Source organism: Hemitrygon akajei, unplaced genomic scaffold, assembly GCF_048418815.1.
Source record: "Hemitrygon akajei unplaced genomic scaffold, sHemAka1.3 Scf000076, whole genome shotgun sequence".
Classification (NCBI taxonomy): domain Eukaryota; kingdom Metazoa; phylum Chordata; class Chondrichthyes; order Myliobatiformes; family Dasyatidae; genus Hemitrygon; species Hemitrygon akajei.
In genome coordinates this window covers 579,990-605,565 of record NW_027331962.1, presented here as the reverse complement: position 1 = coordinate 605,565, position 25,576 = coordinate 579,990, and the positions used below count along the sequence as shown (strand labels likewise).

General features: G+C 46.3%; 1 protein-coding gene across 1 annotated transcript in view; it reads right to left on the bottom strand.

Annotated features, from left to right (window-relative positions):
- The window catches only part of LOC140722372 (cell adhesion molecule CEACAM5-like), a 31,977-nt gene extending 8,658 nt beyond the window's left edge, over positions 1 to 23,319 (bottom strand). Inside the window, exons 1-4 of the mRNA XM_073037128.1 lie at positions 23,237 to 23,319; positions 22,718 to 23,035; positions 1,865 to 2,140; positions 259 to 519 (exon numbers count right to left, since the gene is read on the bottom strand). Of these exons, the coding sequence (XP_072893229.1) occupies positions 259 to 519; positions 1,865 to 2,140; positions 22,718 to 22,772 (592 nt within the window). The 5' untranslated portion in view covers positions 22,773 to 23,035; positions 23,237 to 23,319. The remainder of the gene's footprint in view (positions 1 to 258; positions 520 to 1,864; positions 2,141 to 22,717; positions 23,036 to 23,236) is intronic.
- Positions 23,320 to 25,576: the final 2,257 nt, after the last annotated feature.

Genomic DNA, 25,576 nt, shown 5'->3' with positions numbered 1-25,576 from the left:
TGGTGTAATTCTTCCTGAGCCTTACAGCTGTGTGGTCTCAACTGCAGCAGGTGAACATTTGTAATTTAATCCGCAAGTCAAAACAATTCCAATTTTCATCTTAATCAATACTCTTATTCATCAATATGCAACGTTGTGGATTGATATTGTTAGTTAGTATTATAATCGGGTTCAGGCATTTAGTTGAATTACACGGGCCTGTCTCCACCAACAACATTAATTTTATGACCTCAACAAAGGGAAGAACGGACTACCTACCGAACACAATGATTTCCGTGGTTGAGGCATTGTTCCTTTTTGTAACGCTGTTATAGGCCTCACAAGTATACTTTCCCGTGTGGCTCACAGTGATGTTGTCGAGGATTACCTCCTGCCCACTGTGTAGGTGGGCACCGTTCAGTTGCCAATTCAATTCAGCGCCTGGACGGGACTCTGTGAAACATGTTAACCGTATGGTGCTTCCGGCAACGTGAAAAGGGGAGTCCGGTTCAGTGATGATATGTGGACGATCCGGTCCGTCTAAAACAAACGCACAAAACGGATTGCAACAAATCACACAGGAAGTGCAGCAGAGTTTCTTATCGAGAGAGGAGGAACAGCCCATCACCAGTGGAAGTGTCCTACACACCGGCGAGTGCATTCGGCTGGAAGCCTCCCGCGGTAAATAGCACAGGAGAGCGGATCGTTTTGTAACTTCTCTAGGTGTGTGGTTTGTGGGAAGGAATTAAGGAAACCCTTTCCAGAACAATGTACCAGCGTCTCTCCGCGGTAAGGCAGCTTAGAGTGTGGATGCAATAACTAATGTAATCAGGGATCGGGCAGAATGTCACGTGGGGCTTACACAATACTGTGACGTCACTGACCTTGTGTGGAAATAAAGGAACTCAGCAATGACAGCTTTTATGGTCGGGCCCATTTTCAGATTCAATATTCTCTGTTCAGTCTCTAACTGTGAAGACAGTCGCCGGAACACCACTGCACAATGGGATGTTTATCCCGATCTAAAAGCTATAACCTCCCGCATCAACAGGTGCACAGAAGCAATGTGTCCCCGCCTATTCGTAGCTGTGGGCATTTGTCGGGGGGTTAGCGGGGCCGGAAAGGACTGCGGGCGGTTTCAGCTCAGAACCGTCCCTCGCTTCCGGGGAACGGAATTATCATCAAAGTTTCTAAACGGCCTTAGACAGCGCTGGAATTTCAATGGTCCATTTCAAACCATTTGTCCGAAAAAAAAAACACTCATTTGCACTCACTGTTCCAAACACGGGTCAGATTCCATTGCGTTGACATAGAATCAAAGCAAGATTAGAATTCTGAAGAGATAAATTTGATTTGAACGGATAGAGTTGAAGTGATAGTCAGAACTCCGTGGAGACCAAAAGGCAGACGCGATATCAATGCACCTCGGCCAGGCTATTCGAATGATATTGCAAGTCCTACTTTGTGCTTCCGAGATGTCCACCCCACCCAAATCTCAGGTACATCACAATTGCCTTTGAACTGTGGTGACTGGAAAAGCTCAAAACGCATTGCTCTGTGTGAAGAGACATGCAGGACAGACCAGTTTGTCCGGCACAATTCTTACACCTGAAGTCCAGAAGTGAACCGACTCTGTGGGAGCGACATCGTCGCCGTAATTCAACTCGGATTCGAGGTTGGAAGTTCAAAATTTCAATTTGAATTCACCAGCGCCCGAGAGAGGCCCGGATCCGTCTCCCAATCAACTGGTCAGTTACTTCGGTGCTCGCCTACAATGGTTTATTTCTAGGGTACCGTTCACTAATATAATCCCACTCTCCCGGAACCCCGTATTCAGCAAGACTTGTAATATTGTGTGTAACTACCGGAGACTCGGGACACTTACAGTTGACATCGAGATACAACGGGTCGCTTGTGATTTCGTTAATCAAGTTGCTTGCTCTACAGGTGAAACTTCCGTCTGTCCGGAGCACTCCAGAAACAGTGAGTGTGCTGTGATCGGCACTCAGCTCAAACCTGCCACCGGGAATGATCACGCTGTTCTCCTCAAGCCACAGGTAAGAGACATCCGTGCCTCTTGCGGAGCAGGTTAGTCTGACGGTGTCGCTGTACTCAATCAGCATGTTGGCGTTAGATGTTACAGTGACATTGGAAACAGGTTCTGTTAAAACAGAGGGGATCGGTTACTGCACAGCTCAGGAATATAATCCGGAAGTTAATGGATTCCGTTCCGTATCTGAAAATGAGATCCAACATTTATTATTCCATAATAAGTAAACATTAAAAAATAATTCCACTTGTTGGACATAAGGTTTGAGATGAAAACACTGGACATGAGACACATCATTTCATCCTTCATTCTCCGCCCACTCAGAGACGGTATTTTGGAATTCTCCCCCTTCAGGCCTATCCATGACGTCATAGATAATCTCAGAGGCCCTTCGGCCGATTTCCTTCATGCTGACCAAGATCTCTCCCTGAACTATTTCCATTTGCCTACGACTGGACCATGCACAAACTGTTATATCCTTCTACTGTATAAATGATTTCTGAACATTACATTTGTACGCACCACCTGCACTCCCTGTGGCAGTCCCTAACCATAAAACCATAGAATCATAGAACACTACAGCATAGTACACGCCGTTCAGCCCTCCATGTTGTGCTGACCCATATAATCCATAAAAAATTACTAAACCCACACTACCCCATAACCCTCTATTTTTTTCTTTCATCCATGTGCCTGTCCAAGAGGCTCTTAGATACCCCTAATGTTTTAGCCTCCACCGCCATCCCTGGAAAGTCATTCCAGGCCCTCACAACCCTCCGTGTAAAAAACTTACCCCTGATGCGGGGATTTATCCACTGCGTTGTACTTCAGGAGAGTCAATACTACCAGCTTCATTTTGAGTTCTCTGGCAGTTTATTTTTTAAACTATTAAATAATCGAGAGCCATAATTTACTTCAGCCTCCTGATCCTTACATTTTATCTCCTGGGTAAATTCATTGCCGTCTGATAATTTGAAGAGCCCTGATAGTCAGGCACTTGTCCTTCCTTCTACTGGAACAAGCGTGCTGTCTATTGTGGACTGTGCAGCTGGAGCCTCAGGCCTTCCACATGGCAGCTGTGGGTTCCCTAAAGTCAGCTGTTTCCAATAACCCTCCCCAGTTCCCGTCTAATGGAGTCGTCATTCACACTGATCAAGTTCAATTTCCCCCGCAATGTCGACACCGAACCTCATTCATTGCTAGCTTAAAGATGAAGGAATTGTGATCATTGTGAGATCTTGAAGCAGATGTACGTTACGGGGAAATGCTCCAAAGGTTGGACATTGGGTAATTGTGTTCCATTTATCACGACGAGGGGGAAGTACAAGCTGTGAACCCCAGGCCGGAGAGCGGGCTTTCAGTTACAGGGACAGTATTTACGGGTTTCCTAAGAGCATAAGACCAGAAGACAGAGGAGCAGCAGTCGGTCATTCGGCCCATGTGCTCTGTCATACCATGAACTGATCCAATCTCCCATTTAGTCCCATTTCCACCGCCTTCTCACCATAACCTTTGATGCCCTGACTACTCAGATAGATTCACCACCCTCTGGCTAAAAACAAATCGCATCTCTGTTCTGAATGGGCGCCCTGCAGGAGACAAGGTCTGCCGACATTCTGATAGTCTAGGCTTGATCGCGAATGGTCAGTGTGGTAATCTGCGCGTCTGAGAAAACATTTGGATTTGCTGGGGGTCGGTTTAGCTGGAACAGTGGATTTTGTCTACATGGTCTTCAGTAAAGCCTTTAACAAGGTTCCACGTGACAAATTCACCTGAGTTAGGGGACAGCGATACACGATAAGAGGGGGAGATTTAAAAGGGGTCAAAAGGCGCGAATCACAGAAGATAATGAGTACCTGCAGTGAGCTACCTGAGGAGGTGTGGAGGTGGACACAGTTGCTACATTTAAGGCGAACATGGATAAACAATTGGAGCGGAATGGTTTGGAGTGTTATTGACAGAACGGAGCAACTGCGAATATCAAGCAGATTCAGGGGTCGGCATGGACATGATGAGCCGAAGGGAATATTTCCTCGCTGTTTCAGCCTGTGACTCCATGGTGTTTCGAAATTTCTCATTTCAAAAACAGACCCCAGAGAAATATCAAATAAATGGATCTGGTGAAGGCAGAAGAAGGAAATAATTCACTTCAGGCAAGGGTCACTTGGCAATGAGAAAGGTGACGCATAATCATTGGTAAACACAGAGGAGAATTGCTGACAACAGTTTGTAATATCACCCAGATAAGCTATCGTTACTGAAATGATGCAAAGTTCAGTTTCACTATCAATGTTATGGAGCCAATGGAAATTGTTATCTCATACAGAGGAACAAATACAAAGTGGGGTTCGTCTTAAAGGCATGCATTGCAAACCCAAAACTGCAGTAACACGGATCAGAATACCTCAGTCAGCAGCGATCTCTGCCTCACCAGATGCTGATAATTCAAATAAAAATGAAGTCTCTGTTTTAGACACACAACTCCGACACTTTCCGACCAACTCTCGGGATAATACATACTGTACCGAAGAAGAAATAGTCTCGTGTAGTTGAGCTGGATCGTTTGATTACTTTGTTAAACGCCTCACAAGTATAAATGCCGGTGTCACTCAGCGATAAATCGGCAGATATGAGGCGTTGTCCAAATTATTAAGTGATGAACCATTAAAATACCAGAGGGGTCAGAAACAGCCAAACAGGGGTAAATCGTGTTTGACTCCGTCCCGTACGCAGCACATTCTGATTTGATGGATATAGTTGTTTTCGAGCTGCGTCTAAAACAAATGCAAAGACTGTTTGCAGAACAGGGATGAGAATTGAAACAGTAGCTGCAATTTCCTCATATCATAAAATGCTGGAGGAACTCAACGGGCCAGGTAGAATCTACGGAAAATTGTACAGTCTAACAAATATTTTACTGTCCATCTTTAACACTGTCAAGAACTCCACCAAACTTCCTGTCAACCATAATCTTCCTAACCCACCCGCTTCTCTTCTTCATCGAACTCATATACATAATATAATACCGCAAGCCGGTATGTCAGAAGAGACTGCACTGGAGAGCACTGTGAACAGACTTCCAGAAAGCACCCACTCCACCTGCAACTCACCTCTGACTCCTGTGCACAAGCCCAATTCAGAGGTCAAGGTTCAAAGTACATTCAATATTAATGTACCGGACCGGACTGCCCCTTGGAAACTCCAGTTCGCTGGAAGTGCCAGAACACCGTAAAAATACCGGGTCGCACAGGCGGTTCAAAACTGCAACTCTGAACGGGAAATTGCAGGGTGATGTCTTCAAAGATCGTGCTCCAGAAAGAGGGCCTTTAATAGCGTAGTTAGTTTTTTTTTGTTTTTGGCTGCCATCAGCAAGCTGCCTCGCTTCGCCGGCACCATTTACAAACGCAGCCAAGTAGCCAAGTTTTCATGTTTTCCTCTTCCGGAGAAGAGGAGAGCTGTCGTCATTGGAGACTCTAAAGTCAGGGGAGCAGGCGGGAGATTTTGTGGACGTGAGAAGGAAACCCGCATGGTTTGTTGCCTCCCGGGTGTCAGGGTCCGGGATGCCTCTGACCGGGTGCATGACATCCTGGTACGAGAGGGAAAGCAACCAGAAATCGTGATACATGTTGGGACCAACGACACAGACAGGAAGAGGGATGAGGTCCTGAAGGGTGAGTTTCGGGAACTAGGCAGAAGGCTGAAGAACAGGACCTCAAGGGTGGCGTTCTCAGGATTGCTGCCAGTGCTACGTGATAGTGATGGTAAGAATTGGAGGAGATGGCAGTTGAATGCGTTGCTGAGGAGTTGGTGCAGTGGGCAGTGTTTTAGATTTTTGGATCATTGGGATCTCTTCTGGGGAAGGTGGGAACTGTACAGATCGGATGGGTTGCACCGGAACTCGAGGGGGAGCAATATCCTTGCTGGTAGGTTTGCTAGCAGAGTTTGAGAGGGTTTAAACTAATTTGCAAGGGGGATGAGACCCGGAGCGATAGAGCAGTGAAAGAAGTGCATGGAGTAAAGCCAGATCTGACACATAGAGAGGCTTTGAGGAAAGAGCAGCAGAATAAAGGGTATAAAGGTAGTAAGGTAGAAGGGCGTGTACTTCAATGCAAGAAGCATCAGGAACAAAGGTGATGAACTGAGAGCATGGATACATACATGGAATTATGATGTAGTGGCCATTACGGAGACTTGGCTGGCACCAGGACAGGAATGGATTCTCAATATTCCTGGATTTCAGTGTTTTCAAAGGGATAGAGAAGGGGGAAAAGGGGAGGACGGGTGGCATTACTGGTCAGGGATACTATTACAGCTACAGAAAGGGTGGGTAATGTAGCAGGATCCTCTTTTGAGTCAGTATGGGTGGAAGTCAGGAACAGGAAGGGAGCAGATACTCTACGGGGGTATCCGATAGGCCCTCAGGTTGCAGCAGAGATACCGAGAAGCAGATTGTGAGGCAGATTTTGGAAAGGTGCAAAAATAATAGGGTTGTTATCATTGGTGACTTTAACTTCCCTAATATTGATTGGCACTTGATTAGTTCCAAGAGTTTAGATGGGGCAGAGTTTGTTAAGTGTGTCCAGGATGGATTCCTGTCACAGTATGTTGACAGACCGACAAGGGGGAATGCCATACTAGATCTAGTATTAGGTAACGATCTGGGTCAGGTCACAGATCTGTCAGTGGGTGAGCATCTGGGGGACAGCGATCACCACTCCCTGACCATTAGCATTATCATGGAAATGGATAGAATCAGTGAGGATAGGAATTTATTTAATTGGGAACGGGCAAATTATGAGGTTCTATGGCTAGAAATTGCGGGTGTGAATTGGGATGATGTTTTTGCAGGGAAATGTATTATGGACATATGGTCGATGTTTAAGGAACTCTTGCAGGATGTTTGGGATAAATTTGTCCCGGAAGATGAAGACTGTTAGGGTAAAGGAACCATGAGCGACAAGTGAAGTGGAAAATCTAGTAAGGTGGAAGAAAGCAGCATACATGAGGTTTTAGGAAGCAAGGATCAGATGGGTCTATTGTGGAATATAGGGTAGCAAGAAAGGAGGTTAAGAAAGGGCTGAGAAGAGCAAGAAAGGGACATGAGAAGGCCTTGGCGAGTAGGGTAACAGAAAACCTCAAGGCATTCTTCAATTATGTGAAGAACAAAAGGATGACAGGAGTGAAGATAGGACCGATTAGAGATAAAAGTGGGAAGATGTGCCTGGAGGCTGTGGAAGTCAGCGAGGTCCTCAATGAATACTTCTCTTCGGTATTCACCACTGAGAGGGAACTTGATGATGGTGAGGACAATATGAGTGAGGTTGATGTTCTGCAGCATGTTGATATTAAGGGAGAGGAGGTATTGGAGTTGTTAAAATACTTTAGGACGGATAAGTCCCCGGGGCCTGACGAAATATCCCCCAGGATGCTCCACGAGGCAAGGGAAGAGATTGCTGAACCTCTGGCGAGGATCTTTATGTCCTCGTCGTTCACAGGAATAGTACAGGAGGATTGGAGGGAGGCGAATGTTGTCCCCTTGTTCAAGAAAGGTATTAGGGATAGTCCAGGTAATTATAGACCAGTGAGCCTTACGTCTGTGGTGGGAAAGCTGTTGGAAAAGATTCTTAGAGATAGGATCTATGGTCATTTAGAGAATCATAGTCTGATCAGGGACAGTCAGCATGGTTTTGTAAAGGGCAGGTAGTGCCTAACAAGCCTGATAGAGTTCTTTGAGTAGGTGACCAGGCATATAGATGAGGGTAGTGCAGTGGGTGTGACCTACATGGACTTTAGTTAGGCATTTGACAAGGTTCCACACGGTATGCTCATTCGGAAAGTCAGAAAGCATGGGATCCAGGGAGGTTTGGCCAGGTGGATTCAGAATTGGCTTGCCTGCAGAAGGCAGAGAGTTGTGGTGGAGGGAGTACATTCAGATTGGAGGGTTGTAATTAGTGGTGTCTCACAAAGATCTGTTCTGGGACCTCTACATTTTGTGATTTTTATTAAAGTACTGAATGCGGGGTTAGAAGGGTGGGTTGGCAAGTTTGCAGACGACACAAATGTTGGTGGTGTTGTAGATAGTGTAGCGGTACATGTCCGCAGATCCCTGAAAGTTGCCTCACGGGTAGATAGGGTAGTTACGAATGTTTTTGGGGTGTTAGCTTTCATAAGTCGAGGGATAGAGTTTAAGAGACGCGATGTAATGATGCAGATCTATAAAACTTTAGTTAGGCCACATTTGGGGTACTGTGTCCAGTTCTGATCGCCTCAGTATAGGAAGGATGAGGAAGCATTTGAAAGGGAACAGAGGAGATTTACCAGGATGCTGCCTGGTTTTAAAGAGTATGGATTATGATCAGAGATTAAGGGAGCTAGTGATTTACTCTTTGGAGAGAAGGAGGATGAGAGGAGACATGATAGAGGTGTACAAGATATTAAGAGGAATAGACAGAGTGGACAGCCAGCGCCTCTTCTCCAGGGCACCACTGCTCAGTACAAGAGGACATGGATTTAAGGTAAGGGGAGGGAAGTTCAAGGGGGATATTAGAGGAAGGTTTTTCACTCAGAGAGAGGTTGGTGCGTGGAATGCACTGCCTGAGTCAGTGGTGGAGGCAGATACACTAGTGAAGTTTAAGTGACTACTAGGCAGGTATATGGAGAAATTTATTGTAGTGGGTTATATGAGGCAGGGTTTGAGGGTTGGCACAACATTGTGGGCCGAAGGGCCTGTACTGTGCTGTACTGTTCTACGTTCTATGTTCTATACTGAATGAGCAATGAAGGGTTCTTTGTCAGGGACCTTACTAGAATTCATATTAAACCATATCCTCTGCTTCATGTTGATGAATTTGATTTTGAATGTTATTATGATTTAGTTGTTATTACACGGCGGTAACCGGCCTTTCATATCCGACCAGCCCAGCACTGGAACCTCATGGAGGAAGCATCCCAGACTCCCCCACTATAGGTAACATCCTCTCCACATCCACTCTATCTGTGTCCTCTGGTCCTAGACTCCCCCACTATAGGTAACATCCTCTCCACATCCACTCTATCTGTGTCCTCTGGTCCTAGACTCCCCCACTATAGGAAACATCCTCTCCACATCCACTCTATCTGTGTCCTCTGGCCCTAGACTCCCCCACTATAGGAAACATCCTCTCCACATCCACTCTATCTGTGTCCTCTGGTCCTAGACTCCCCCACTTTAGGAAACATCCTCCCCACATCCACTCTATCTGTGTCCTCTGGTCCTAGACTCCCCCACTGTAGGAAACATCCTCTCCACATCCACTCTATCTGTGTCCTCTGGCCCTAGACTCCCCCACTATAGGAAACATCCTCTCCACATCCACTCTATGAAAGCCTTTCACCATTCGACAGGTTTCAATGACGTCACCCTTTACTTTTCTGGATTCTGGTGAATACAGGCCCAGAGAAATCAAAGACTCATCATGCCCATAGGCGCATCATATGACAAGTCTTTCAACCCTGGAATCATTGTTGTGAACCCCCTTTGAACCCTCTCCAATTTCAGCACATCCATTCTTGTGTCAGGGGCCAAATCTGTTCACAATACTCCAATTGAGGCCTCGGCAGTGTTTTATAAACTTTCAATATTATATGCTTTCCTTTATATTCGTAACGTCAGAGTTAACTGTCCTGCTTTTCATTAACCACGAATAGGAAGCATGTTCCCCTCTTGCCGTGCACTCCAAACTAATTGTGTCATTGTGTTCTACCGAGTCAGCGTCATTCGATGTGGTGTTGGGCCTGGATACGGCTTCTGTAAAAATACCACAGATTATGGATCACGTGTAACGCACTGTGCTGAAATGATGGCTCCAAGGAGATATATTCTGCTTAAAGCAAAATACTGCAGACGCACAGATCAGAGATAAAACTACAGAATGCTGTAAATATTCTAGTCGCCTCACTACAGGAAGGATTTGGAAGCCATAGAAAGGGTGCAGAGGGGATTTACGAGGTTGGATTGGGGAGCATGCCTTATGAGAATAGGGTTGAGTGTACTCGGCCTTTTCTCCTTGAGGCGATGGAGTATGAGAGGTGATCTGGTAGGGGTGTATAAGATAATGAGAGGCATTGATCGTGTGGATCGTCAGAGGCTTTTCCCCAGGGCTGACATGGTTGCCACAAGAGGACACAGGTTTACGGTGCTGGGGAGTAGGTTCGGAGAAGATGTCAGGGGTAAGTGTTTTACTCAGAGAGTGGTGAGTGCGTGGAATGGTCTGCCGGCAACGGTGGTGGAGGCGGATACGATCGGGTCTTTTAAGAGACTTTTAGATAGGTACATGGAGCTTAGAAAAATAGAGTGCTTTGGGTAAGCCTAGGTAGTCCTAAGGTAAGGACATGTTGGGCACAGCTTTGTGGGCCGAAGAGACTGTATTGTGCTGTAGGTTTTCTATTTTCAATGTCTCCTCTCTTGAGGATTTGATTTCAAATTTTTACCAACATTATCACGCCCCCCTCCTTGCCTACCTGCCCGTCCTCTCGAAACAATGTGTATCCATGGACATTAAGCTCCCACCTATAGTCTTCTTTCGGCCATGATTGAGCGATGCCAACAACATTATACCTGCCAATCTGTAACTGTGCTGCAAGCTCATCTTCCTTATTCCGTGTACTGCACGCGCTCAAATATCACACCTGCAGTCCTGTATTCGCACTTGTCGATTTTGCCCGCCCTTCACATGGTAACTCATCCTGTTGGCTGCAATTTTGCCCTGTCAGCAGGTTCCCCTCACAACACACTGCCTCTGTTTGCAGACCAGCTCCCTCATCTTCATCGCCATTGTCCACCTTTCCTACCATACTTCTTGCATTGAAATACAGGCAGCTCAGGAGCAATCCGGTTCCCATTCGTGACGCAGAATCTAAAAGGTTAGCAAGTACAGAACTCAAAGTGTTATATCTCAATGTACAGAGTATTAAAAAAATAAGGAGCGCTCGCCCCTCAGCATCAGCGGCTCCACAGTGGAGAGAGTGGAAAACATCCAATTTCTTGGTGTGCAGATCTCGGACAATCTCACCCGGTCCAGGAACACCACTGGGATTGTGAAACGGGCCCAGCAGAGATTGCACTTTCTGAGGAAGCTTAAACAAGCATCACTCCCCAAGAACATCTTAACTACATTCTACAGAGGCGTGGTTGAGAGTGTGCTGACCTTTTGCATCACAACCTGGTACTCCAGCTGCAGTGCTGCCGACAGAAAAGCCTTTCAGGGGGTGGTTAGGGGAGCAGAGAAGGTTATTGGGGTCTCCCTACCTTCTGTCCAAGACCTCTTTCAGAGTCGATGCCTCCAGAAGACACGGTACATCATTAAAGACCCCTCACACCCTCTCCATGAACTGTTTGTTCTTCTGCCATCAGGTAAACGTTACAGGAGCATCAAAACTAAAGCCACAAGGCTACTAAACAGCTTCCTCCCACAGGCAGTCAGACTGCGAAATAGCTGCTCTACCTGACTCTGCTTTGGACACTTTTAACTTGCACCAGACACTTATAACTTGATTTTAACCGACATGTGGCTGTTCTGTTTTATTATTTATTGTTGTGTTTACTATTTATTGTTGTGTTTACTATTTATTGCTGCGTTTGTTATGCTATGATTTCACTTGCCCCTGGGAAACACTGTCTCATTCTGCCCTGCGGTGGAATGACGGTTAAGTTATTGAATCTTGAATCATTACTTCACTTTATTGTCACCAAACATAAGGGAGACCAGTAATATCTAAGGTAGGGACATGTTCGGCACAACTTTATGGGCCGAAGGGTAAATAGAGTAAAATACAGCACAAATGATTACTTGATGGCCTTGAAGACGGAACTGACATCCGGCGCGGACAAGTGCGAGCAGCCTGCAAACAGAAACGGGGATACACAGCCACGCACAACAGTGAGAACTGAACAGTCCGAGAGCAGGTCTGGCAGAGTTCACTGGAGTCCAGGTTCTGTGACCACCGTAAAGGTTGTATTGTATTGTATTCTTTCACCACAGGAATAAAATGAAAGTTATAGTCCGAGATCAGTGACACGCAAAGTGACCGTCGCTGAGATTTCGGCCCTCGATACTCTGGTGTCGTCTACCAGATCATGTGGAATTTCCCTCAAAACTACTTCCCTCCGGGATAGCTAGACTGGCTGAGTGTTGTCGCCGCAATAATCTTGCACACAAGGACAGCAAGACCAAGGATGTGACTGTGAACGCCGCGAAGGAGAAGTCGGGAGATCACACACCAGTCATCATTGAAGGGTCGGCGGTGGTGAGGGTGAGCAGGTTTAAGCACCTTCTGAGAGAATCTCTGCTTGGCCTCACATAGTTATACATTCACAAAGAAAGGCACGTCAGCGGCTGTATTCCATTACGTGATAGAAACATAGAAACAGAGAAAGCCTACAGCACAATAAAGTCCCTTCGGCCCACAAAGCTTGAAGAGATTTGGTATCGGTATGTCACCAAAAATTGAAACATAGTTGGCATTGAAACATATCTCTTTCAGCAAGTGATGCTCGGTCACGTGAACAAACTGTGATACCGTCTGTTCTGCGAAACATGTGCAGAAGAGTCGGACATCAGACTTGCTGTGACTCGAGCAAGGTCTGGGACACATATGTCCTGACTTGGGAGCTGTCGTAAACTGATTGGATGGGCAAAGTTTTCATATGTTGCAATTTTCCTTGTCACTGTCTCTCCACCTATCTTTCTCTCTCTCAGTGTGTGTGTGTGTGTGTGTGTCTGTGTGTCTGTGTGTGTGTGTGTGTGTGTGTGTGTGTGTTTGTGTGTGTGTGTGTGTGTGTGTGAGTGTGTGTGTGTATGTGTGTGTGTGTGTGTGAGTGTGTGTGTGTATGTGTGTGTGTGAGTGTGTGTGTATGTGTGTGTGTGTGAGTGTGTGTGTGTGTGTGTATGTGTGTGTGTATGTGTGTGTGTGTGTGTGAGTGTGTGTGTGTGTCTGTGTGTGTGTGTGTGTGTGTGTGTGTGTGTGTGTGTGTGTGTGTGTGTGTGTGTGTGTGTGTGTGTGTGTGTGTATTGCAGAAATATCTGTCAATTTTTGCCGGACGACTGTTTTGCTTCTTTTTACAAATAAATTAGATCATAGAACATAGAACAGTACAGCACATTACAGGCCCTTCAGCCCACAATGTTGTGCCGACCCTCAAACCCTGCCTCCCATAAAACACCCACTTTAAATTCCTCCATATACCTGTCTAGTGGTCTCTTAAACTTCACTAGTGTATCTGCCTCCACCACTGACTCAGGCAGTGCATTCCACGCACCAACCACTCTTTGAGTGAAAAACCTTCCTCTAATATCCCCCTTGAACTTCCCTCCCCTTACCTTAAAGCCATGTCCCCTTCTGTTGAGCAGTGGTGCCTTGGGGAACTGGCGCTGGCTGTCCACTCTATCTATTCCTGTTAATATATTGTATGCCTCTATCGTGTTTTCTCTCATCCTCCTTCTCTCCAAAGAGTAAATCCCTAGCTCAATCTCTGATCATAATGCATACCTTCGAAACCAGGCAGCATCTTGCTAAATCTCATCTGTACCCTTTCCAATGCTTCCACATCCTTCCTATAGTGAGGCGAACAGAACTGGACACAATACTCCAAGTGTGGCCTAACCAGAGTTTTATAGAGCTGCATCATTACATCGCGACTTTAAAACTCTATCCCTCGACTTATGAAAGCTAACACCCCATATGTTTTCTTAACTACCCAATCTACCTGTGAGGCAACTTTCAGGGATCTGTGGACGCGTACCCCCATTTCCCACTGCTCCACCAGACTACCAAGTATTCTGCCATTTATTCGGTACTCTGCCTTGGAGTTTGTCCTTCCAAGATGTCCCAATGCACACTTCCTTGAGTGTCAGAGACTCCATCTCCATGGAGATGGAGACACAACTCCATCTGCCACATCTCAGCCCACATCTGCATCCTATCAATGTCTCTCTGCGTTCTTCGACAATCCTCTACACTATCTACAACACAGCCATCCTTTGTGACGTTTGAAAACATGCCAACCCACACATGTACACCCACATCCAGTACGTTAGTAAAAATCACGGAAAGTAGAGGCCCCACAACCGATACTTGTGGGACACCACTACTCACAGCCCTGCAATCCGAATAGGCTCCCTCCTCCACAACACTCTGCTTTCTGTAGGCAAGCCAATTCTGAATCCACCTGGCCAATCTCCATGAATCCCATGGCTTCTGACATTCTGAATAATCCTACCGTTTTGAACCTTGTCAAATGCTTTACTAAACTCCATGTAGATCACATTCACTGCATTGCCCTCATCTATATGCCTGGTCACCTCTTCCAAGAACTCTATTAGGCTTGTTAGACACGATCCGTACTTCACAAAGTCATGCTGTCTGTCCCAGATCGGACCATGATTCTCTAAATCCCAATGGATCCCAATTCTAGGAATCTGTTCCAATAGCTTTCCTACTACAGGCGTAAGCTTTACTGGCCTATAATAACCCAGACTATCCCTACTACCCTTTTTGAAAGAAAAGGACAACATTCCGGTCCGTCCAATATTCCCGTACCATTCCCGTGAACAACGATGACATAAAGATCCTCGTCAGAGACTCAGCAATCTCTTCCCTCGCCTCGTGGAGCAGCCTGGGGAACATTCCGTCAGGCCCCGGGGACTTATCTGTCCTAACTCTATTGTAACAACACCAACACCTCCTCTTTGTATCACGTAATATCAACATGCTCCAGAACATCAACCCCACTTATATTGTCCTCTCCAACATCAAGTTCTCTCTCATTGTTGAATACCGAAGAGAAGTATTTATTGAGGACGTCACTGACTTCCAAAGCCTCCAGGCACAACCTCCCACCTTTATCTCTAATCGGTCCTATCTTCATTCCTGTCATCCTTTTGTTCTTCACATAATTAAAGAATGCCTTGGGGTTTTCCCTTACCCTACTCACCAAGGCCTTTTCATGCCCCCTTCTTGCTCTCCTCAGCCCCTTCTTAAGCTCCTTTCTTGTTACCCTATATTCCTCAATAGACCCATCTGATCCTTGCTTCCTAAACCTCATGTACGCTGCCTTCTTCCACCTGACTCGGTTTTCCACCTCCCTTGTCACCCATGGTTCCTTCACCCTACCATTTTTTATCTTGCTCACCCGGACAAATTTATCCCTAACATCCTGCAAGAGATCCGTAAACATGGACCACATCTCCAGCATACATTTCCCTGCAAAATCATCATCCCAATCCACACACTAAAATGCCAGCCTCATAGCCTCGTAATTTGCTCTTTCCCAATTAAAAATTTTCCTGTCCTCTCTGATTTTATCCTTTTCCATGATAATGTTAAAGGCCGGGGAGAGGTGATCACTGTCCCCCAGATGCTCACCCAATGACCGATCTGTGACCTGAGCCAGTTAGTTACCTAATTCCAGATCTAGTATGGCATTCCCCCAAGTGGCCCTGTCCACATTATGTGACAGGAATCCGTCCTGGACACGCTTAACAAACTCTGCCCCATCTAAACCCTTGGAACTAATCAAGGGCCAATCAATATTAGGGAAGTTAAAGTCACCCATGATAACAACCCTGTTACGTTTGCACCTTTCCAAAATCTGCCTCCTAATCTGTTCCTCGGTATCTCTGCTGCGACCAAGGTGCCTATAGAATACTCGCAACAGAGTAACTCCTCACTTCCTGTTCCTGACTTTCTGACTTCCGCTAAATACGTTCAGCGGAATCTGGACATCGGACCTGCTGTGACTTCCGCAAGGTCTGGTACATATATGTCCTAATGTGGGAGCTGTCGTCCACTGATTGGATGGGCAAAGTTTACATTTGTTGCAACCTTCCCTGACTCTCTCTCTCTCTCTCTCTCTCTCTCCTCTCTCTCTCCCTCTCTCTCTCTCCCTCTCTCTCTCTCTCTCTCCTCCTCTCTCTCTCTCTCTCTCCTCTCTCTCTCTCTCTCTCTCTCTCTCTCCTCTCTCTCTCTCTCTCTCTCTCTCTCTCTCTCTCTCTCTTGCAAAATGACGACAGTCATTGCGGATCGGGAATAATATCGCCTCCTCGTTGACAATCTACACTATCTCACCTCAAAGACGGTTCCTTAGCCCACTGATATACGTCTCTCTCCACACCCGACTACGTGCGTTCGTAATGTGGGCGTTGAGAGAGGACCCAAATGCAAGACACAGACACTGAAGTTCTAGGGAAAGGATTAGGTTGTATCAAGAAAGCAAAGGGAATTGGGGAAGAAACGACGCTGGACAAGATCCAGGCCTGGACGAGACGATGTACCGTGGGGAGCATTCTAACTGTTTTGCAGGACATTCTGGTCTTGTACCAGAATAAGTGCAATAGCGACGATTGCATGACAGCGCCCCTGCTTCCTTAGGAGACTGCGGAGATTGGTCATGACGTCTAAAGCTGCGACAAAGTTCGATAGATGTGTAATGGCGAGTGTATCGACCTTCTTGCCTCACGGCCTGGTATGAGGAAAACCAATGCCTTGGAATGGGAAATCCTGCAAAAACTAATGGATACAGCCCAGTTCATCACGCTAAAGCCCCTCCCACCATTGAGAGCAATCTACATGAAGCGCCGTCGTAGAGAAACAGTATCCATCATCAATTATCCTCACCACACAGGATATCCTCTTTCACGATACTGGCATCGGGAAGAAGGTAGAAGAACGTCAGGACTCGCACCACCAGGTTCAAAACAGTTACTAACCTTCAGCGATCAGGCTCTTGACAAAAGCGAATAACTACACTCACTTGGCCATCCAGTGATATGCTTCCCACAATCAATTACCTCACTTGAAGGACACTCCATCTCGTCATTTCGTGGTCTCATTATTTATTATCATTTATTTTATATTTGAATTCTGCAGAGTGTGTTGTCTTGTCACTTTCATGGATTTTTCATGGATCTTGTTTCAGTTACTAATCTACAGCTCTACTGAGACGAGTGAGAGTTGAGCAGTCCGGAAAGCGGGCACTGGTAGGGTTAACTAGAGGCCAGGTGCTATATCCAGAGTAACCGATCATCGCCGATGCCTGTCCAAGGGAAACACCAAATTGAATCTCATGCGGAGCTGTGTTGTTCACTCGGTATAGTTTTTCATTCTGAAAACATACGTTACCCAGCAACGAATATTAAAGATTAATTGGCATTCTATCACCACAGGAATAAAATGGAGTGTATAGTCGGAGATCGCATGACTCTGTCTCACTTACCAATGACACACAGAGTGACGGTCGCTAAGGTTTGGAAGCCACGAGCTGGAACTATATTCACACGGTATTTCCCGCTGTCCAACATGTTGACCGACTTCAGCAGAAGCGGACCCGTTTTGTGGAAATAACTCTGCCCGCGATTTAGAACTAATCATTTCCAGCTGACTTGAGAAAACAGTCCGTTTTCAAAAATAGAGTAAAATACAGCACAAATGATCACTTGAAGACGGAACTGACATCCGGCACGGACAAGTGCGAGCAGCCCGCAAACAGAAACGGCGATACACAGCCACGCACAACAGTGAGAACTGAACAGTCCGAGAGCAGGTCTGGCAGAGTTCACTGGAGTCCAGGTTCTGCGACCCACCGTAAAGGTTGTTTTGTATTCTTTCACCACAGGAATAAAATGAAAGTTATAGTCCAAGATCGCATGACTCTGTCTCACTTACCAGTGACACGCAGAGTGACGGTCGCTGAGGTTTGGGAGCCACTAGTTGGAATCATATTCACACGGTATTCCCCACTGTCCATCACGTTCACCGACTTCAGCGGAAGCGACCCGTTGGACATGAATACTCTTTACTTACAAACCCGGTTGGCCGATCCACTGGGCGAGTGTTCTCCCATTAAAAAGTCCAGTATCCACTGCTGACATTGTTTTTTCACACAACGACAGCAAGACCAGGGAATTGATGGCAGCTGCACGAAGGAGAAGTCGGGAGAACACAAAACCAGTCCTCATTGAAGGGTCAGCTGTGGTAAGAGTGAGGAGCTTTAAGTTCCTTCTTAGAGGTTCTCTGTTCGGCCCCATATTTTCACAAAGGAAGTCACGTCAGCGGTTGTGTTGTATTACGTCATTGAAGAGATTTGGTATTGGTCAATAATTAAGGCTATCGCTGTATATCGTCTTGCTGTCATTACTAGATTTCGGGATATGCACCCTGCCCATTGGCACGATCGGGAATGTGCGCTCTTCCCATTACTACTCTCCGGGATATGCTCTCGTCTCATTGCTACCATCCGGGATATGCCCTTGTCCCTTTACTACCAGCCGGGGAATGCTTGCTTCTCATTACTACCATCGGGGATATGCTCTTGTCTCTTTCCTACCATCCGGGATATGCTCTCGTCTCATTCCTACCTTCCGGGATATGCTTTGCCGCTTTACTACCATCCGGGATATGTTCTTGCCCCTTTACTACCATCCGGGAAAGTTAACGAGGGTAAAGCAGTGGATGTTGTCTATATGGACTTCAGTCAGGCCTTTGACAAGGTTCCGTACGGAAGGTTAATTAGTATGGCTCAATCGTTAGGCTATTAATATTGAGGTAGTAAAATGGATTCAACAGTGGCTGGATGGGAGATGCCAGAGAGTAGTGGTGGATAACTGTTTGTCAGGTTGGAGGGCGGTAACTAATGGTGTGCCTCAGGGATCTGTACTGGGTCCAATGTTGTTTGTCATATACATTAATGATCTTGATCGTGCAATAAAGGAACAGTAGTTATAATGGGTGACTTTGATCTACATATAGATTGGGTGAACCAAATTGGTAAGGGTGCTGAGGAAGAGGCCTCTGGGGTGAACTGCCGAAGAATTGGAAGAATTACAATAGCTAAGAGGCATTTGGGAGGCGACATGGGTGGGAGGGGCTTGTAGGGTTATTGCCCAAATAGACGAAACTGGGACAAGCAATAAAAGAAGCTGTGGCTTTATCAGGGAGCAGGTGGGCGCAGAATCTGTTTCCGTGATCAACATCCCTGACTCAGTCAAGGCCCACAATTCATGAACAGACTGAGAGAGTGTCACAAAAAGTGGAGTACAGAAGGAGGAAATATTGACCAGTTCCACTGAGCCAAGGGTCAATTACATAAACACAGGGATAATGAGGGGAATTCCAGACACACCCCGCTATGGTCTGAACTCGGTTACATCTTTCATTCCCAGCAAGGAAACAAACTTCAGTGTCATCATTGGTGCTATGGAGACAATTACACTCGTCACGCCCATCAGCAGGTAACGACCTGTCGGGGCAATATCTGTGACCGTGCATTGCAAGCCGAACAGAGCTTAACAATCAGCGAGGATCCCTGACTCGATGGGAGACTGCACCACACCAGCTGCTCATCAAGAAAACACAAACACAACTTCGCTGTTGAAACGTAGAGAAATCCGACACCTCCACAGCCTTTGCATACAAAGCACACCGAATACGGAGAGTTTTGTGTTGCTGAACTCGATCCTCTGGTTATACTGATAAATGTCTTTATTTGCATGTGTCAGTAGATGACACGTCAACAAGGGTGAGGCGTTGTTCGTTTGTTAAAAACTGTGAGCCATTAACATACCACTGGAATTCAGGAACCAGTTTCCAAGGAGCGAACAGAAAAATGAAATGGCAGGCTGTTATTCACAGGTTAGATGGGAAATGTTTTAAATGTGTAATTTATAGTTTTACTATTGAGTAACACACTGCAAGCTGCCGTAAAAAAAAACTTATTTTACCAACTATGCCAGGTGACATTAAACCGGATTTTGATTCTATAAGACCATAGGATCAAAAAGTACAGGGGCAGATTTCGGCCATTTTGTTTATCGCGCCTGCGCCGCCATTTCATCATGACTGATCCGATTTTCCTCTGAACCCGAATAACCATATAACCATATAACAATTACAGCACGGAAACAGGCCAACTCCGCCTTCCTAGGCCGTGTCGACGCTAACACTCACCTAGTCCCACTTGCCTGCACTCAGCCCCATAACCCCCCCATTCCTTTCCTTCCCATATACCAGTTCAATTTTACTTTAAATGACAATACCGAACCTGCCTCTACCACTTCTACTGGGAAGCTCATTCCACACAGCTGCCACTCTCTGAGTAAAGAAATCCTCCCTCTTGTTAACCTTAAAATTTTGCCCCCTAACTCTCAAATACTGTCCTCTTGTTTGAATCTCCCCTTCTCTCCATGGAAAAAGCCTATCCACGTCAACTCGATCTATCCCCTCATTATTTTAAAAACCTCTGTCAAGTACCCCCTCACCCTTCTACGCTCCAAAGAATAAAAAACTAATTTGTTCAACATCCTGTCTTCTCCCCGTATCCCTTGATGCGCTGACCAATCAAGAATCTGTCAAATTCTGCGTTAAATATAGATAAAGACATGGTCTCTACCGATGCTTGTGGCAAACAATTCCAAAGATTCACCATCTCTTCTGAAGAAATAACTCTTCAGCTCCGTTCTAAAAGGAAGTCTCCCTATAGTTAGCTGTGTCATCTTGTCTTTGACTCTCCAACCACAGTAATCATTCTCTCCACATACACTCCATCTGTGTCTTCTGGTCCTAGACTCCCCCACTACAGAAACATCCTCTCCACATCCACTCTATCTGTGTCCTCTGGTCCTAGACTCCCCACTATAGGAAACATCCTCTCCACATCCACTCTATCTGTGTCCTCTGGTCCTAGACTTCCCCACTATAGGAAGCCTTTCACCATTCGAAAAGTTGCAATGATGTCACCCTTCACCTTTCTGGATTCTAGTAAATACAGGCTCAGAGACATCAAAGAATCATTTCGTGAACCCCCCTTTGAACCCTTTCCAATGTTACAACATCCATTCCCGGCCAGAAACTGCTCACAATACTCCAAATGAGGCCTCACCAGTGCTTTATAAATTTTCAATCTTCTATGCTTACTTTATATTCTTGTCCCCTTGAAATTAATGCTAACATCGCATTCCCCTTCCTCACAACAGACTCAACCTCTAAATTAACCTTTAGGCTAATCCTAGACAAAGGACAGTCAAGTCCCGTTGCACATCATTCTCTTATTGTTGTATTTTCTCCATTTAAACTATAATCAGTGTTGGACACACGGGCTAATACACTGATACTGGCGGTAAACGTTTTGTCGATGTGCTGCTCACGGTAATCCTAACGTTACAGCTATCTGCTTGCGTTTCCATTAAGCACGAATAGGAAGCATGGTCTCCCTCTTGCCGTGCACTCCAAACTAACAGTGTCATTGTGTTCTACCGAGTCAGCGTCATTCGATGTGGTGTTGGGCCTGGATACGGCTTCTGTAAAAATACCACAGATCATGTATCACGTGTAACGTACTGTACTGAAATGATGGCTCCAAGGAGATATATTCTGCTTAAAGCAAATTACTACAGATGCACGATCAGAGATAAAACTACAGAATACTGTCAATATAGTGTAGAGAGCAGTCAGAGTTTACGGTGGGACATTAATGGGATGCAAAACTGGGATGAGAAGTGGCAGATGGAATACAACTCAGATAAGTGTGAAGTGTTTATTTTGGTAGGTCAAATATGATGTCAGAATATAGTATTAATGGTAAGACTCTTGGCAGTGTGGAGGATCAGAGGGATCTTGGGGTCCCAGTCCATAGAAGCGCTCAAAGCAGCTGAGCAGGTTGACTCTGTAGTTAAGAAGACGTACGGTGCATTGGCCTTCATCAATCGTGGGATTGGGTTAAGAGCCGAGGGGTAATGTTACAGCTATATAGGACCCTGGTCAGACCCCACTTGGAGTACCATGCTCATATCTGGTCTCCTCACTACAGGAAGGATGTGGAAGCCATCGAAAGTTTGCAGAGGGTATTCACAGGTGTATTGCCTAGATGAGGGAAAACAGGATGAGTGAACTCGGCTGTTCGTCTTGGAACAACGGAGGATGTGAGGCGACCTGATAGAGTTGTATAAGATGATGAGAGGCATTGATCATGTGGTTTGTCCAGAGGCTTTTCCCAGGGCTGAAATGGTCGCCACAAGAGGACACAGGTTTAAGGTGCAGTGGAGTAGGTACAGAGGAGATGTCAGGGGTCAGTGTTTTACTCAGAGAGTAATGGGCTGCTGACAATGTTGGTGAAGTCGGATAGGATAGGGTCCTTTTAAGAAGCTTTTGGATTGGTACATGGAGCTTAGAAAAAATAGAGGGCAATAAGTAAGCCTAGTAATTTCTAAGGTAGAGTCATGTTCGCAGATCCTTGTGGGCCGAAGGGCCTGTATTGTGCTGTAGTTTTTCTATGTTTCTATGTTTCTATACAGTCATAGACATGTAGGTGGCACTGGGGAGGGGAACATCGTTAAACGTTCAAGTAGGTGATTAGAATTAATCATTTCCAGCTGACTTGTGAAACAGTCGTTTCAAAAATAGAGTAAAATACAGCACAAATGATTACTTGATGGCCTTGAGACGGAACTGACATCCGGCACGGACAAGTGCGAGCAGCCCGCAAACAGAAACGGCGATACACAGCCACGCACAACAGTGAGAACTGAACAGTCCGAGAGCAGGTCTGGCAGAGTTCAGTGGAGACAAGTTCTGCGACCCCGTAAAGGTTGTATTGTATTCTTTCACCACAGGAATAAAATGAAAGGTATAGTCCGACACCGCATGACTCGTCTCACTTACCAGTGACACGCAGAGAGATCGTCGCTGAGGTTTGGGAGCCACTAATTGGAACCATATTCACACGGTATTCCCCCCTGTCCAACACGTTCACCGACTTCAGCAGAAACGACCCGTTGTGTGGAAATAGCTCTGCCCGTGCTCGGTATTCATGATCTACCAGACCCGGTCTGACCGATCCACTGGGCGATTATATTCCCATTAAAACTCCAGCTTCCACTGCTGACGTGGACGACGGCCGGACTGAAAGAAGCGCATCACCCCCAGCGGTGACATTTATCTGGCTGTGCTCAACGATAATGGTAAACTGCTGGGACTCACCTGAGAAAGAGAAAATCATATGAGGGAAAAGCGACAGACGCGGATAGACTTGGGAACTGCACTTAACTCAATCTGTACAGATTCCAGGGATCTGTTCTTAGCTCAGTAAGGTCGATCCTTATAACCTGATCTTCATGCCTCCTACCACCCGCCACTCCGATGGTTTTCCGACCACTGAGGGTTCGAGAGAATGATCCTCACCCGTCGTTATGAGGAGACAAAGAACGAGAGCTGCGAAGGGCAGTCCCGACATCCCGAGAGAGCAGCGCCGATCTCTGTTACACTCGGAGAGTGAGCCGCACTTCCTGGTTTGCGGGTCAGATATCTGGATTCTGACGTCACAAGCGGCAGCGCTGATTGGATCAGAGAGTCTGTACTTTGCTCAGATCTACATCAGATCCTGTGTGCTGTTCTACAACTATCTGCTGCTGTGTGGAATCCGATACTGATCTCAAAGAGAGTTTCTCTCACCCACCGACATGAAGAGAAAGAGAGAGAGTAAAATGAACGTCATCCGCGCGATCCCGAGAGAGCGGCGCCTGTTCCTGAAACTCAGAAGGCTTACAACAAAATAAAGGCCCTTCGGCCCACTAAGCTTGAAGAGATTTGGTATGGGTATGTCACCAAAAACCGGGATATGTTCGCACATGCAAGGCGGAGAGTATTCTGACTGTTTCCATCACCGTCTGGTGTGCAGGCTGCAATGCACAGGATCGACACAGATTGCAGAGGCTTGTGTACAACAATCACATTCATCACCGTGCAAGCCTCTTCATAATCGATGAAAATCTTCAAAAGGTGGTTCCTCCGGAATACCAGGTCAATAATTAAGGGTGATCACCGTCAGGTGTATGCTCTTGTCTCTTTACAACCATTCGGGATATACACCCTTCCTATAAATACAATCCGGAATATGCTCTCTTCCCAACAGTACCATCCGGGATATGCTCTCTTCCCAACAGTACCATCCGGGATATGCTCGCGTCTCATTACTTCCAGTCGGGACATGCTATTGTCTCATTACTGCCATTCGGGATATTTTCATTATTTTCTTGGCTCAGTACTATCATCCAGGATATTTTCTCGTGTCCTTACCACCATCCGGAAGTAGGTACATGACCCTGAAGACCCACGTTCAGAGATTTACCTAAATCTTCTGCAATCAGATTTCTGAACGGTCCATGGACCCATGAAAGCGACCACATAATTCCTTTTATACTTGTTAGTTCATTTACTTTTTCACTAGTTAATTTATTCGTTCATTCGTTTGTTTATTTACCGAAATACTTTGCATCTTTTATGCATATATTACTTATTAATGAACCTAGGACGCGTTGCGCCACCTGGCGGTTATGACAGCAATGACGGGACTTCTCTGAATTGGCCAGTCAGATGTAGGATTCTCCATTGTTGGAACGGCTATTGCTGGAGTGGTGAATTGTTAGAGTGGTCCAGCTTTTGTGAAACAGGCTTAGGCGAGAACACGCTTGGACAAACACAGCCGCATGCTCGAAGTAAGGAGTGAAGTTCCAAGGAAGTTGATTTTATTTTTGTAATTACATAGCTAGTGCGCTGAGAGTAGATGCCGAGTCAGTGTCATGTGTGAGATTTGTGTGAGATTTAGAGAAACTGAGATACCGCCTCTGTCCCGCATAAATAGATCCGGACAATGTCCATCCGGTGCAGCTCCTGGGCGAGCATGTTAAAGAACGGGAGCTGCTGGTCCATGAGCTTCGATTCACACGGAACAATGAGGAGGTGATAGGTAGGAGCTACAGGGAGGCAGCCACCCGAGTGAAGGCGACCCTATCACGGGTGACCTGCACGAGAGGCAAAGCAGATAGGACCGCCAGAACAGTGCCCCTTGTGGCCGTACCCCTCAATAATAGGAGTACCGCTTCAGATGCATTTGGTGGGTTGCCGGTTGTGGAGATTACCGGGAGGAAGGTACTGAGACGGGCTCTGTGACCCAGAAGGAGATGGTGAAAGCGGAGTGCAATAGCGATTGGGGATCCTCAGTTAGAGGATCGGAACTCATATTCAGTGGACATGGAAGAGAAACCCAGTTGCGCTCCAAATTCATGGTTTATCATGAAGGAGTCGCCGCTGCTCTGTTCTTATCTGATGCAGCCTATCGGTCTGCCTGGTGGACTGAGAACCCTTTGGGCTGGAGCGCGACAACCAGAGCGTGGCAGGTGAGCCGTCTCAGTGAAAGTGAGGACTCAGAAATCCTTTGTGTCCCTTCGAAACAGCAATCTTGTCCTTAGGCCCTGTGCTCTGCTCTCTAGTGAATGTACATTGGCCAGGAAGATGCGATTGAACAGTGGTCGTGTTCCCGTAGCTTCACTCTGGACTGATACCCACCGCACTCCGTCCTCCCCTGGTCGACTTCGCTTCTCTGGCGGAATTCCCCTCTCTTCCAGGTGCAATGGTTGCATTGCTGGGAGTTTATCTTCGACGAGTCGTTACTGTTCACGTGGAGTTCGTATGATCGCTGGTGCATGTAGAGAATTCGCGTGTCTGTTTTTGTGCTTAATTGGC